At 37.9% G+C, this 16622-nt stretch overlaps 1 protein-coding gene across 2 annotated transcripts in view; it reads right to left on the reverse strand.

The window, feature by feature from the left end:
* The window catches only part of LOC136867486 (protein maelstrom), a 156144-nt gene that overhangs the window by 35534 nt on the left and 103988 nt on the right, over window positions 1-16622 (reverse strand). For both annotated transcript variants that reach the window (XM_067144711.2, XM_067144698.2), the window contains 2 exons: window positions 7485-7643; window positions 4185-4324 (listed from right to left, as the gene is read on the reverse strand). In XM_067144711.2, coding sequence (XP_067000812.2) covers window positions 4226-4324; window positions 7485-7643 — 258 coding nt within the window. In that variant the 3' untranslated portion in view covers window positions 4185-4225. The remainder of the gene's footprint in view (window positions 1-4184; window positions 4325-7484; window positions 7644-16622) is intronic.

Raw genomic sequence — 16622 nt, forward strand, 5'->3', positions numbered from 1 at the left:
CACACACACACACACACACACACACACACACACACACACATCCATTTTTTTTATATAGTAAGAAAATGAAAATATGATTTTTATATATAGTTTTTCAATTATTTTTGTATCTCACCCCTTTCGCTCCCCACTTGGACTTGTAAAAAATCCGGAGTATTACTATTCGTCTCAGAGACCCTGAAATCTACGGATTCTAAACTGTTTTTAATTATTTTTATATCTCACCCCTCCTTTGTTCCCCACGTAAAAGGGGGCTGAACTTGGACTTTATAAAATTCTGGAGTATTACTTTTCAACTCAGTGACCCCGAAAACTATGAATTTGACACTATTCCTGATTATTTTTATAACTAACCCCCCCTGACCCCTTCCCTTAAGGGTGCTAGGGATGGCTTACCCCCACACTGCTCGTCTCCCGATGGTACACATATTTCTTACTAAGTTTGGTTGAAATTGCTCCAGTGGTTTAGGAGGAGATGTGTCATTTACACACACGCACACATATACATCCATTTTTATATAAACAGTAGTAAGATTTTTATACTTCACCCCCTTCCCATCCCCGCTCAAAGGAGTCCTTTGAGTGCCCTACACAAAAGTATATATTTTCCAGATAGTAAGTCTTATGTGTACCACTTTTGGTTGGCAGCTATTCCCAAACATACATCTCGCTGCTCTAGAATCATGATGATGAATCTGAAAGTACGAGCTGTGATCCTTCATCAGACGAAAAATCCAAGGGTTCCCCTTCAGATTCCTCATCAGAAATGTCATTTATGGCATCAATAATGTTTTGTTCAGTAATAAGTCATTGACATCCGGCCATTGTTAACTATTTACACACCGATACTGCAAAACTAACAACTTATTGCACAACAAAGTGTGAGTAGTGTCCTTACTGCATGATTGTTCAGATGTGACTAAGCGGTTTCCTACCTCACCCTTCCTCCGCAGCCAATGCAATGTTGTCAGCTTGAGCACAGTATATAGTATATGCTTGAAGAATCCCAGTAACAGATGAAGTAAAAGTATAAGAAGCTAATTGGAAGAACAGATGTTAACACATTATTACCAATGACGGGTTAAATCTGACCCAGCCACAGTTCTAGGTAAATCTGTCTTTTTTCTAAACAGGGGATTCCCCCCCCCCCCAGGCCCCAAACCAAAAACTAAAATTATGTGTGGTTGTTAAAGACCCTTATTTATGAGAAGTCGTAAAAATCTAGCCCTCCAGGTAGAGACACACAAAGAAGATGGGGAAGAAAGAACCCAGAAATGACCCAGCCATGGTTCTAGTGTTGAAACTTCTGTGAAAAGAGCTGCGTGACAATTTGATCTTTCCTTAAAGTACCAAATATAATGAATTTACATGCTGTGTGATGTCAACCAAAAAACTTAAATCAGTTTTCCATGACTTGCCATAAAACTCTTTGATGTTGATATTTTTTCAACTAAAAACATTTCAATGTACTCTTTTAAGTTAACAAAATCTTTTTGAAACTGTGCCCCAACTTGACAAAAATTTGGAATGATACTGTAGCTTTGTGTATTGTTCATCAATTTCCTTAAAAAAGTAATAAACTGATGGTGGTTATTAGTGTGAGAATGAATAACACTGTCAATATGCATCATTATTTCCATGAAATGGGTCTACACAGTGCTTCCTGGTGTATGACAGAGTGCCTATCTGAAATTTTCAGTTGTTGCTTTCAACTCAACCCAGCCATACAAGCAGCGCTATTTGTGGTGATAATGACATATTGCATAACTTCCACTAAAGCTGAAAAAACATCTGCTGTGTTACTTCTAGAAGTCATCAGTTACGATCAAGTCTTTGTCAATACCTCGAACTAACAATGTTAGACTGTCACGTCTTTATATCGCTGCTCTTGTCGACTGCTACAGAAAACGCAGTTTGATTAGCTGCTCTTTTAAATTTTCTGAAATATTACTGACGTGCTCAGCAAGTGTATATCTTGAAAGCAAGACTGATGTTTGAAAACTGTTATTTTTTGTGGACTTAGTAATTCTGCAGTCAGCAACCAAGCACTTACTCTCCCTGGCTAAAGGGTTTTTATGCATGTGCCATTTTATGAGATATTACATAGGATGCTCCAGTGGCAGACTCTACAACTCTATTAACCTATTTAAAATTTTCAGTTTAGCCACTTAATCCACACGAATTTGCCTGGTCTATTTACGATACAATTCACAAGGGTTTGTGTCATAATAGTGTCTCCCATTGTATCCTTTTACCACAGAAACAACATATTTACAACCAAGACATGCAGGTGTACCATTGTTATCAGAAAAGAAATATGAAATTTGCCATGCTACATTAAACACTTCACATTTATTGTCAACTTTTCTCTTTACACCAATTTACTGAGATCCCATTTTCAATCTTGAAGCAAATGACCATCATATATTACATTTAGAGCTAGTAACCAAGAGGCAGAGTCAGAGTGTATTTTGCCTTGGGCACGTGTGTACAGGTTTAAAGCAGATGCGACACCACAGATAGCGTTCACTAAAGACAAGTGAAGCTGTATCTGTCTACTGTTTCCACTTGCTGGGTTTACAGTGAACGCTGTGCAGTCTGCTGCACAGCCTCATTTCTATATGAGTGAATATAGCCTACAACCTCTGACGGTAGAATGGAAGACAACCTAGCTGAGTTTATTCAATTATTTGAACTGTGACAGAAGCCTCAGCTTGGAGGCATGTCACAAATTCATCAGGTGCTACGTAAATTCATTGCTTCAGTATGGCGCTGAAACATGGACTCTGAAATGTAACACCATTAAGAGAATAAATGCCTCTGAGATGTGGGTGTTCCGAAGAATGTTACGGATCTCATGGACTGACTAAGTCTCCAATGCTGCTGTACTCGAACGCATGAGGAGGAAACAAATGTTGATGTGTACAATCAAGAAAAGAAAGTCAGCCTACCTTTGGTATATTATGATGAATGAAAGTACAACCTACTTAAACTGATCATGCAGGATAAAATTGATGGACATAGGAAACACTCTTGGCTGAGGAACTCACGGGATTGGACAGGACTAGATTCTAGTAGACTGATGAGGACAGCCGAACATTGTATAGATTTTGTTGTGATTGTGGTCAGCTTTGAGTAATGGAGGTGGCACTACAAGAAGAATTGTTATGTATTACATAATTTCTAATACCTGCCAAAGGTATTTTACTGTGTGATTAATTTATTTTTATTTATATATACATTTCCATTAACCATTAGATTAGTGCCAAACTTAACAGGAAGTTAATATTTTTCTGGTGGCATTTGGAATGATATGGACTGTGTGCTTGACATCCCTGGCTTTAATAACACCAGTCAAAATCAGGATAAATTTCAATTTGTTAGAGGTTTAACATCGCACTAACTTGGATAGGTTTTCCATGACAATGCGATAGGACAAGCTAGGACTTCCTTCTGTAATTCAAATTAATTATTAACTTATAGCATGGATGTACAAAGTAATTTCAAGAGGAATTTAGAAGAGTTTTAATTGTCCAAATGTATGAATTAGTCACATCACCATGAAATTGAATTCTAAGTTGGTATTTTTTAACACAACATTTTATGACACATGTTAAATAAAAGGGGCTTACTTGGTACTTCCTTCTATATGGCCTCTGCTACAGGATTTTATGACTTGAATTTTCACTGCATAAATGCATTTAGTGTTCAAAAGTACATTTGTTTTCTATCATTTTATAAACAAAACAATTCTATCAAAATTTGTTAAGAAATATTCAAAAGTCAACATCTGTTAGTAGCTGTTATATCAGATACACTTATAATAAGTGAGATGGGAATGTCATTGTATATTAGTGGTGCTAGGAATGAGAATGAAAAATGTCCTGAGATTAGAAAAGATGCAATAATGTAATTTCTTTTGTATGAATGAGAGGCAAAGTTCATCTGGTGGAGTCCACATAATATTAAAGAGTTTAAATTGTAAGTTTGAATTGTACGAGAGAGTTCAAAAGTTTGAATCAACAAGTCAGCTCTAAAAACTGCAGTTCAATATGTAGAAAGAAAAAAACAAAAAAAACAAAAAAAAAACAAAAAACCAATGTTACCTCCTATAATATCCTCCAACAGATATCAAACCATACACTGTAGAGAGACAGATTAATACTAGTTCACAATATCTGTACCTTTCAAATACCTACACACTTCGTTGTTCCCTTGCAGCAAATTAGGGAAGTTCATTGTAATTCCTCAGATTCAGAGCTTTGCGAAGTTCCTGTCTAGCCTTCACCAGGACATACAGCATTAGAGAAATACCAATAGTAATCTGAAATGATACAACACACTAATTATAATAATTATCATTTTTAAACACCACTAATTAGTGGTGCTATTTTATTTGCTTCACATGATCTTGGAAATAATGTGCTGTACCAGAGCTAAGATAATATTGTTGTTGATTTTTTTAAACTATAGGCCATAATATGCCCTTATAAAGATGGAAGCGTATTTTAATACGTCAATTTGAAATAGTGAGATAGTTGAGCGAGTTTAGTGGCCGTGCGTGTTAATGCGCTACAGCTATGGAGCCAAATTCTGCATTCGGGAGATGCGTGGGTTCTAGCCCCACTGTTGGTTGTCCTGAGAATGGTTTTCTATGGTTTCTTTTTACACTTTCATGCATATACTGGGGCCACAGCTTATTCCTTCCATCTCCTTACCCAGTTTCATTCATATTCATTCATTTCATCTTCATTAGCTCCTCAACTGAGGTTGGCGTCAGGAAGGGCATCCTGCCATAAAACATGCGATATACATTCATATGACCTTGGCCATATCAAGAAACGCGACTAAGGGTAAACAAACAATTTATTTATGAACATGAATACTTAAATATAAAGAAATTTGAGGTACAAAGAGTAAGCTTAGTATGAACTAAATCATCATCATCATCATCATCATCATCATCATCATCATCAATGTTCCACTCCAGTCGCCCGGGTGTGGTTAACAAGCCTCCTCCACTCCTTTCTGTCCTTCCACTTTTCCTGCTCCATTACTTCCGCCACATCCTATCCAGCTTCTCTAATGCCCTTCCAAATCTGATCTATCCACCTTCTTCTCAGTCTTCCAACTGGTCTCTTTCCCTTAACTTCCCTTTTCAATTCCTTTCTTGTTACCTGTTCCTTTTCCCATTCTTTTTACATGTCCGAACCATCTCAGTCTTGCTTTCTGTATGTTCTGAACTAAATAATGCAAACATATAATCCAGCATAATAGGAAACAAACAATTTACACTTAGTCATTACTTCCGTTGCTTTCTGCACCTTTCCTGGAACATTTACAAATTTTGTTTCCAGGTTCGGACATTTGTAACGGGAGCAGGGAAGCCTCCCTTGGTAATTCCATTCTTTCCTAAAACACACAGAATACAGTCTTCAATCAACGACTCTTCCTCAGAATTTGTAGACACACTGTTTCAGACTTACGATCACTTCCGTAAACCTCATCTGTTTCATCACTTTCTGTGTTCAAGTCCACTTCATTCATTGCTTCACCCAACCATGAAATTATCTGATCAGTGCATGCCATTATAACTTGTATAAATTAAACATAAGCAAAAGACAAACATTGACTTATTACGATGTGAGTAGCACTGTTACTCGATACTGAGCGCAACTGTTTCAAAAGTATAGGTGTTGTAACATTCCAACAACAAGCAATACACAATGAATGTGAGCACCACACTCACCATGTAACAGCGGTTTAATATAACTTATGTATAAAGGTTACACTTTCCAGGTTTTATACAGCATTTGAATGGAATCAAAACAGTTATTATAGTATTTCCTTACAAAGCCTTATGGGTTCAATTGTAGCTTGGAGTTGTACTTTGAAGTCTATGGATCTGAATACTATTGAAAAAGCTATGTACATAACACTGGGGAGATTCATCCCAACTTTAAAGTTTGTCCTGGTGGCTATTCATTGTGATAGAGAAGGCTAAATTTAGAGGAAATTGTCTCCATTTAAGAACGAATGGTATTCCCAAATTCACAGGTGCTAAATCTATTCTTCTAATCTTTCTTCCTGAAGCTGAGCCCGTCTGAACTTCTGCATGAACGATGTTTTTTTTGGCTCAATCTCGTTCCATGGCACAAACCAACTTTATTAACTTCAATAACATCATTGCACACTATGAAGTCAATGGTAATGTATGTTATTTGGTCATCTTTCAAGCTATTCAGAACCTATTGGTTGATGATGTTAACTTGTTTGTTTCTTGGGCAAAAAATTGCTACTTTGGAAAACATCGTGCTCTCACTTGGATCAAAAGAAGAACCAAGTGAATCTCATAGAATAAATTTTGAAATCCAGTTTGGTTGAATCTCGATAGTGCCATTTGGCCTAGCTCTCTGAATGCGCAACAAAATGACAACCTCACCTTGTAGAATGAGAGACATTTTATTGAGAAAGAACCATGCATACAAAATTCCATTACAGCTGAAACACGTCTCTACCATAGAAACACCTACAACGAAGCATCCAAGATACACATTTGTTAACATGTCCTTCCTCAAACTTGTATGTCCAACTTATATTGGGTTGGGTATGAAGTGAGATGAATCTTCATAGCAAGTTTTTATAACCGGATGCTCTTCCTGGCATCAACCTCATCAGAGGAGTTAATAAAGAAACTGAATGGTGTAATATACTCGTATGGTAGTGGGAAGGGAGAGGGTGAAACCTCGGCCGACACATAGCCTACGCCTGTCTAATAGCACCAGAGGTTCTGTTCGGGGCTTTATGTCTCTATCCGACAGACGAATCACCATCAACAGTGTCATGTACTCAGTCCATACGAGTAAGGTTTGGAATTTAATCCAGGCATTTGGCACGCAATCTAGTGATTAGATAATGCATACCAACACATCTTCTAACCTGCCAGCCAACATTCTAATGTGTTTTACTTCTTCGATCAACGGGACTTGAACCGGATAACCATGGTGTCCGATCATTTAGCCTGTATGCCTAAATGATCGCTGCCACCATGCAGGCTGTGCTAATTATGGAGATAGTGTGTTTTCATACCCTAGAATGGAAAAAATTATTCATTTTATGGGAAAATAGTATTTTTCACTAAATAACTTAGTTCAAGTATGATCATCATCATTACATTGTTTTTGTAACCCATATAACTTCACTAATGGAAACATATTTTTCTTTAAAAAGGTACAAACGTCATGGCTGTGAGAGGTTGATTGTATTTTTCTTGTAATGAACACAAAAGAGCCTCACTCCATATGAACACTGTGAAAAGGATTGGAATTTACTCCAGGATTTTGGCACGCAATCTAGTGCACACTAACATTCTGATAGTGAACGTTTCTTCCACCAACATGACTCGAAGTGGCTAACCACTATGTCAGACCATACACACTTGACACCTTAACGATTATGGCCACCAGGTAGGTGTCAATACTTACCTGAAAGAATACAATGACACCTGTTGCTGCAGTGGATTTGTTTGATAAAACCTCTTCCATTGAACGTAGCGAACTACCCAGGTAAATGTTGATCACCTGGGCAGGGATTAAGCCAAGAAATGAAGCAATGAAGTATATCCGGGGATTTATGTCGCTCACCTGGTAAAAATAAAATGAAAAACAATTAGGTACAACTTAAGCCTTAGATTTTTATTTCAATTCTTTTTCTTGAACAATTTTAAGATATATTTTATTCCTGGTAGTGCTCTTTGTTCTGTAAGAGGTTTGGGAATATACAGTACCCTGCATTTAATGCACGTGAAAGCTGTTTGGTAATCTGTGAGGTTAGAGAGAGGGAGAAGGGGGAAGCAGGAGGGAGGTTTACATGCAAAGATAGATAGGTACTGACTCAGTACTTGTGCTGAAGAGTTGAAATTCTAGAAACCTACTGTACTTCTAAGATAGTCCAGAGTGAGAGGAACTTGATTTTTTTTTGCTAGTGGCTTTACGTCGCACCGAAACAGATAGGTCTTATGGCGACAATGGGATAGGAAAGGCCTAGGAGTTGGAAGGAAGCGGCCGTGGCCTTAATTAAAGTAGAGACCCAGTATTTGCCTGGTGTAAAAATGGGAAACCACAGAAAACCATCTTTAGGGCTGGCAACAGTGGGATTCGAACCCACTATCTCCCAGATGTAGGCTCACAGCTGTGCGCCTCTAACCACATGGCCAACTCACCCGGTGAGAGGAACTTTAATCTACTTCTCTATTCAAGTTTTTACCCAAAACAGTTTACATTCAGAAGATAGTGGGTTCGAACTCCACTGTCAGCAGCCCTGAAGATGGTTTTCCGTGGTTTGTTATTTTCACACCAGGCAAATCCTGGGGCTGTACCTTAATTAAGACAATAGTCACTTCCTTTCAGATCCTTGCCCTTTTCTATCCCATCGTCCCCATAACACCTGTCAGTGTTGGTGCAACGCACAGCAAATTGTAAAAAGGAATTCACCCACAAGAGAGTTCATTTGTAACAAACTAACAGCCTGTACAAACCAAGGTCAATACGGTACAAATTGTAATTTGATAGTTAGTACAGTTCTTGAGGAACTATTATTTTATTTATTTTTTTGCTATTTATTTTACGTCGCATCGACACAGATAGGTCTTATGACGATGATGGGATGGGAAAGGCCTAGGAATGGGAAGGAAGCGGTCGTGGCCTTAAGGTACAGCCCCAGTTTTTGCCTGGTGTGAAAATGGGAAACCACGGAACACCATTTTCAGGGCTGCCGACAGTGGGGTTCGAACCCACTATCTCCTGGATGCCAGCTCACAGCTGCGTGCTCCTAACCGCACGGCCAACTTGCTCGGTGAGGAACTACTTACTGGTGTGTTATGGATAATATTGAACACTTCTACATCACAAAGCTGAATGAATTAATAGAATCTAGACATAACACAAATAACGCCCCCAGTCTGTGTTTGTCCTGGCTAATCTCGAAAACCAGTGTGCAGATTTTGATGTGGTTTTCACTGTTGCGCAGGGCATTTATCAAGGAAGGTTCGAGTTTATGAAACAAAACCAAAAAAAAAGTACAAAAACCCCAGGAAGATGAGCTATGAGTCTGACAAAAATGGAGTTATGCTGCCTTTACCATCCAGGATGGAATCCCTAGTATACATAGGATAGATTAGCACAAACAGCTCTACTAAAAAGTCTAAGACGTTTGCACTATTTGTAAAAGGTAGCCCTCAACAAGCATTTTAATGTTCTAGTTTGCAGTAAAAAAAAAACATCTTAAAATTAGAAATCATAGATTATTCATGTAGCCTAACTTAACCTAAATCAAAATAAATTGTTTCTCAATAATTTAATTAAGATAAAAATACCCCCTTTTTATGTAATTTGCATGAACAGTTTAGGAGTTAACCTTTTAGTGAGAGTACAGGAATGGTTTGAGTATTGCAAGGGGAGAAAGGAATGATCTAATAAATAGTGGCTGGAAGGGCTTTAGAAAAATGCTGCAATGAGCTATGTATAGTACTAGATGTATGTAATCGCCCATGTCTTAAAGTTACAAAAGTTAAAAGTCCTATAGCACATTTTATATGGGTCATTATAGCCATAACGTAGAAGTTTGCAGGGAGAATCCATACTAATACTATAGGCAATTTTGGTGTACACACTGTCAAATTACGTGATGAAAGTGTAATACATGCTACCCAATGTCTCGGGGTTAACATTACTCTGGGCCAGATATAGAAGACAAGTATGTACTAGTCTTTGTCCAACGTGTCTCTGTAGCTCCAGTGTCTGGAGCATGTCTTTCTTGTAGAAGTATGCAAGTTTGAACTCCACTCCCTCCTTTAATCATTTTAGTACCATTACAGGCGATATGGTAGCGGTGTTATGGTCATCCTTATAACAACACAGAAATAAGCTAGATAAAGATTTGTGCCCAACAACTTGTGGACTAGTTTTACGTTTTTGGCCTTACTTACCCCATGGGACAGAGGAGAGTAACACAAAAGAACATTGATATTTGGAAGATAAATCTACCTTACTTCCACAAAGGAAAGAGGATATAAAGCATAATAAACAGGAATGTGAATGAAGTATTAGATTAACCCTCCGCCTTTTTCACGGGGTGTGTGGACGGGATGAGCACCATTTTCTTGTTAGCCTGCCTATTCCTTCAGTGGAGTGTCTGCTGTCGTGTGCTGAAGACGCGATTGTTGCAGCTCCATTTGGGGGCCACACTAGAAACACATTTCCTTTCCAATACACTACTGATGCACTGAGTGCACCGCGTGCCTGATCATGTCAGTAAAACTATCCAAGTATCTTTGTTACTTTTTTGTCTTTATGTTTATTTCTATCACTGATAAAATTTCTGGCAATACTCTTTGATTCATATTTAATATTTATATCTAATTAGCACGGCCTATTTGTCGTACATTAAGCCGTAAAGCTTGTTAATCAAACACATTTGAAATTCTTGCCGTTTCTATGGACTTATTATAAATCTGTTCTGCTTTTCATTATGTGGATGAAAACATGTTTGAGTTATCTCTCTGTAACCTTCAACTCAGTGGTGAATTAGGAATATCATACTTATAGTAGTAATTTTTTCAGTTCGGTGCTGATTGATGATGACGCTATCCGTGAAATTCTAAACAACTTGCAAGATGATCAGCTAGTTGATTCAAGCAAAGAAGATAGTGACAGTGAATTTTCTGATGCAGAGAATGAAGAAGTTCAATTTAGTGACCACCAAACTGACTCAGAACAGAGTTGTGATGATAACTAGGGAGCGGATTTTTATGTGCTAAAAATGTGAAAAATATTTATTTTTTATGTGCTGAAAACTTTAAAATATGTGATAACAAATTGAAATTATTTCCCTTTAAATATCACATAACTACTCGCGCTCAAGAAGTAAATAAGTATAATGTTTTGTATTAGAATATGGTGCTACCAAACGTGCTCCTTAAGGCAAAATGGTGTCTGTGTATGGAAACGTGCTGTATGGTATATTAATTTTTGATATGCCAGAGTAGATATTATGGTTATTTTTTTAAAGGTAATGTTTTGTTTAAATATGGCAAAAAGCAACCTATCATCTTTGAAAATATAGTACCAGTTCGTATTCACCCATCACACGCTGGAATATTAGTTGCTAGAAGTAGTCTCAGAATTGCAGTGAACAACAAAGGTCATCTCCAAATTGTCCATCACAAATGCATGCCGATTATCTCTAAAGAACGCCTTATACTGCGAAAACGATCGCTCCACATCACAGGAAGTCAGACGAGCATAGTTAAAGAGAGGAATGTCACCAACAATAACCCCTTTAACAGTCCCTGTACCAGTGAAGCCGGGAGTGAATCTAATTTATTTTCAACAGCGCGCACTTCCTTCACTGTTTCGGACAACAGGTTAGTGGATTTTTCAAGTATGTCTATAGTTTTACACAAAAAACTTAGATTGGCAGATATAAACGCCAAATCATTTTTCAAAGAGCTGTCTTTTAGTATCTCTTGAAGAATCTCAATTGATGACGCGTCATTTTTTCCTAGCACGTTCACAACAGAAACAAAACTTTCGAAATTGTCTGCATAGTATACCACAGTGCTAAGCCAGGTACCCCACCGCGTAACAATAGGCAGAGGAGGAAGCGCAAGATCTGGGTTTTTCTCTTTAAAGAGATCGATTCTTGAGGGTGCTTTTACGAAGACTTTTTTGCCATTAGACACTAATTTATCCACTTAAGGATACTGAGCCCGCACAGTTTCACATAACCTCTGTAGAGCATTAACAACGCAAGTTACGTGTATCATTTTCGGAAAGCTCACAGAAAGGCCTTCGGCTACCTTTTTCATGTAAGCTGCACTGTCAGTAAGGAAAAGCAATACATGGTTGTATTTTATACCTTTTGGCCAAAGTAAGTGCATGGCTTCATTGAATAACCTAGCTAAAGTGACATGGTTTGCAGCAAGCATTTCTTTACACGCTAGCAAATAAGAATGTTCGCAAGCAGTTTTGTCATTCTTCAACACACCAACTACAACATTTCCTACTTTTCTGTCACTTGAATCAGTGGTTTCGTCAATGCTCACCCACAGTTTTTCGCTATCACATACTGCCCGAATTCTCTGTAAAGTTTCTTCGTAACATTTTGGGAGATAGTTTTTCCTTAATGTGGATTCGTCTGGAGGCTCAAAATTAATGTACTTTGTTAGGAAATTTCTCAGTCCCGGATTATTTATTTTACCAAGAGGAATGTCGGCGCAAACAAATGTTCTGCACACATCTAAATAATACTGGGAATATTTAGATGGGCCTGCATTTGAAGTAGCTGGTTCAGCTATTAGCAATTGTCGCGAACACACACACAAAGCAGCCGCAGTATGCTTATTTCCAGACAAATGCTGGGTTACTTGAGAACGTTGATCTGCACGTACTGTTTTACCACACGGTTAGCAAAATAATACTTTTCCATCGGTAGTGAAAATGCTTTTAAATTCCACTACAGTACATATTGTTGACGATGCAACCTTGTACTCGACTTCTCTTTTGGCATTATTTTGCAGGTTACGACACACGCATTTACCGCGAATCACTGTTTCAATAAAAAGAATAGCAGCGGAAACTGAAGGAAATATTTCTTATAAATCCATACAAAATCACACGACCAAGGGAATGATATATGGACCCGAACAGCTAACCTTACTCTTAGGAGTGATGAAATTCCACTACCTAATGGTGGGGCAATATTCTTCCGAGTCTCCCATGTCGTAACGGAATTACGTCACCTTATCTCTCTGCGATTGCCTTTCGCTGATATTCTATAAACAAAACCCGAGAGGACTGACTCATAAAGAGTTGGAATGACATCGTGCAAGGTAACATCTTGTGCAGCAAATCAAATCGCTGTCTAAATGTAATGACGTAGACAGTGACCAGAAAGTTTTAGAACTTATGGACGGAAGTCCATAAATAGCCGAAACATTCAGATACATTATGTTAAATACACTGTTAAAAACAATACCGTAATCGTAAAATGAAATTATGAGCATTATTTTATAACACAGAAGCATTTTAAATTGTATTGATCAACAAATATTGCCGATTTATGTGCTTATTATAGATTTTCTTAAAATATGTATTTACATTTAAAAAATGTGAAAATATGTGTTTTTATGTGAAATAAGATTCAGTTTTTACACTTTGGGATGCACAATAGGAATAATGAACTTAGTAACTTGCGTTAAAACTTATGCAAAAAAAAATATATGTAATTACATAAAAATCCGCTCCCTAATGATAACGATGAATGTTGGTGAGGCTGTATCGAGTTTATATTTTGTAGGAAAAGACAAGGAAATGAAATGGAGGAAAACTGATTTCTCTACTGCATGCAAGACTAAACGCAAAAACATTTTGAAGAAGAAATTGCCCCTTCCAGTTCAAAGGTACAGAGATATAAAAAAAGGAAATTGAGGCGTTTTTACTCTTCATAGATTCTGATATGATAGATGAAATTGTTAGGTGCACTAACTTATTTATAACTGGTCATCGGGATGAAATTCAGTACTCGCGAGAAAGAGACGCAAAGGACACAACGAGATGTGAAATGATGGCGGTCTTTGGTGTCTTGTACTTACTAGGCATAAAGAAACTTAAGCCACACTAGTGTCGATGAACTTTGGACCACAGATGGGACTGGAAATGAAATTCTCCGAGCTTGCTTGAGTGCAAAGAGATTTCTCTTTATTCTTCGCTATATTCGGTTTGATGACAAGGAGACCAGAGCTGAGAGACTGAAAACCGACAAGCTTGCTCCTATCAGGTATGTGCTTGACAGGTTTACTAATAACTGTAAAACAAGTTACTGGTTGAGTGAGTACGTTACTGTAGATGAGAAACTGGAATCTTTTAGAGGACAATGTGGATTCATACAGTACATTCCAAATAAACCGGCAAAATACGGTTTGAAGATCTTTGCACTCTGTGATGCTAAAACCTTTTACACCAGCAACATAGAAGTATACTGTGGCAAGCAGCCAGATGGCCCTTTCTCTGTAAAAAAGACGCCATCTGCAATTGTCCACAGATTAGTGGACCCAATCAAAGGTACTAACCAAAACCTGACTATGGACAACTGGTATACAAGTGTGCCTTCAGCAAAGGAGTTACTTGAAATGGGCATAACTTGTATTGGAACTCTTAGAAGAAACAAGAAAGAATTACCAGCTGAATTCCTGCCCCAAAAATGTAGAGAGATAGGATCATCAGTATTCAGCTACCAAAAAGATTTGACTCTAGTATCTCAAGTTACTAAAAAGAACAAAGTTGTAATATTACTCTCTACCATGCATGGCACGGGCACAATCAATGAAGCCTCAAGTAAGTCGCACATCATTCTAGACTATAATGCCACTAAAGGGGGAGTGGATACCGTGGATCAGATGTGTGCGTCATACACAGTGACAAGGATCACGAAAAGATGGCCTTTGGTGATCTTTTATGCTTTAATGAATATGGCTGGTATAAATTCTCAAATTGTTTTTCAGTTCAATGAGGGCAACCCAAAAGACAGGAGGAGAATTTACCTCAGGAATCTAGCTCTTCAACTGACGAAAGAGCAAATGAGTGTCCGCGCGATGATGCCAAGCATACCCCTAGATATAAAGACATTTCTCATCGGGTACCATGCCGAAGTTGTGGAGGAACCTGTGCAATATACCAAGAAAAAACGAGGCAGATGTCAAGCTTGTGGACGAGCAAAGAATGTCAACACGACCATAGTGTGTGATCAGTGCAGGAAGTTTGTTTGCAAGAAGCATGCTAAGATTAACTATCTCTGTGAAAGTTGTGTTGTCGCGAGTAATGATATCTAAAGACTAGAACGTTGTCTCAGTAACTTATATTAATAAATCTGTAAATAATACGGTAGCCAAGTTATCATAACATTGTATCAGCAAATAAATGAAAAAATAGAGTTTTAAAATTCAAATATATGAATAAACTATTTAAGAACATCACTAAATAAAAATATTCAGGTATAAGTAAACAAGAAACCAATTTTAAAATGAAAAACTGCATGGCGCACAAAGTGCGCCACGTGCCCTCTGAAGTTACAAGAGAAGGCCGCCCGGCGGAGGGTTAACATGCCTCAAGCTTCTGAAGTTATTTGGATTCTCTGCAAGAATGAGTCGACCAAGTTGAGGGAATAGTACTTGTTCTGGCGAAGAGCTTTACAGACCCTGAGAACTTGACCACACAACTGATGTAGATTCCTCGGTGGATCATCTGTTGCTCATATGTTATCTACGACATTCAGCTGCAGTAACTTCTGAAGCCGATCTAAAACTTTGATCTCAGGCCTCCTCTGAAACTACATCTGAATGATATAAGCTTGGTGAACTGCATTGTTACCATGCCGGAAAATGAATCCTGGGTCGAAAGGAAGCGATGTGTTCTCCAAATTATCAACATTTATGAGCTGTTCACTGGGTGCTGACTGCACTCCAACACACCAGTGCCATCATTAGAGAACCAGTCCCAGGATGATACGTTGAAGCGTCCTGTCCTTTGATGCTGGTTCACACAGCATGGGTCACATCTCGTACCAGGCACACAAGAAACTGACAAAGTCCCGCATGTTGCATGTCTTATCAGAAATTATGATGCTTCCCAATATACACTACCCCAACTGATGATACAGGCTTCACAGTCCACAGCATGCCTCTCTGTCATGATCCTCTGACTATCAAGATTACAACTCCTCAAATCAATTACTACTGATCTGCATTTAGGGCAATCGCCCAGGTGGCAGATACCCTATCTGTTGTTTTCCTAGCCTTTTCTTAAATGACTGCAAAGAAATTGGAAATTTATTGAACATCTCCCTTGGTAAGTTATTCCAATCCCTAATTCCCCTTCCTATAAACAAATATTTGCCCCAATTTGTCCTCTTGAATTCCAACTTTATCTTCATATTGTAATCTTTCGTACTTTTAAAGACACCAACCAAACTTATTCGTCTACTGATGTCCTCAAACGCCATCTCTCCGCTGTCAGCTCGGAACATACCACTTACAGTTCAACAATAATAAAGGTGTTTTAATTTGTTCCACCTATTCAATACTTATATTTTCACTTATAGTGGTTACATAAATAGATTCTTAGTTACATGGGACATGTTTCGCCCTCAATTAAGGGCATCTTCAGCCTAAACACAATCATCAAAAATACAACTAAATTAAAAGTGCAAGTTAAAAGTTTAGTCAGTTATTAAAATTCGGAATATAAAAATGTGAAAAGTGATACAATATATAAGAATGCTAATGGAAAACTGTCTTATGATTAAACTATAATCTTGTCAGAGACTAAAACTTCTTCTATTAAAATTCTAATTAAAAACAGTTCATAAAAAATATTAGTGGAAAATCAAAGTGGTAATAATATAAAGCCAACGACATGAGGGCGTGAACACAAGCATAAACTTGATTGTCATGAATACAATGTTTCCAAGGCCGCTGATGAAATTCGGCAGCAAGTGAGACAGAAGCATCTGCTGAAAAATTGTAAGTGGCCCTTAGCACCGGTAGGTAATAAAAATGGCTGAAACCT

Source organism: Anabrus simplex, chromosome 1 (genome assembly GCF_040414725.1).
Source record: "Anabrus simplex isolate iqAnaSimp1 chromosome 1, ASM4041472v1, whole genome shotgun sequence".
In the NCBI taxonomy this organism is placed as follows: Eukaryota; Metazoa; Arthropoda; class Insecta; order Orthoptera; family Tettigoniidae; genus Anabrus; species Anabrus simplex.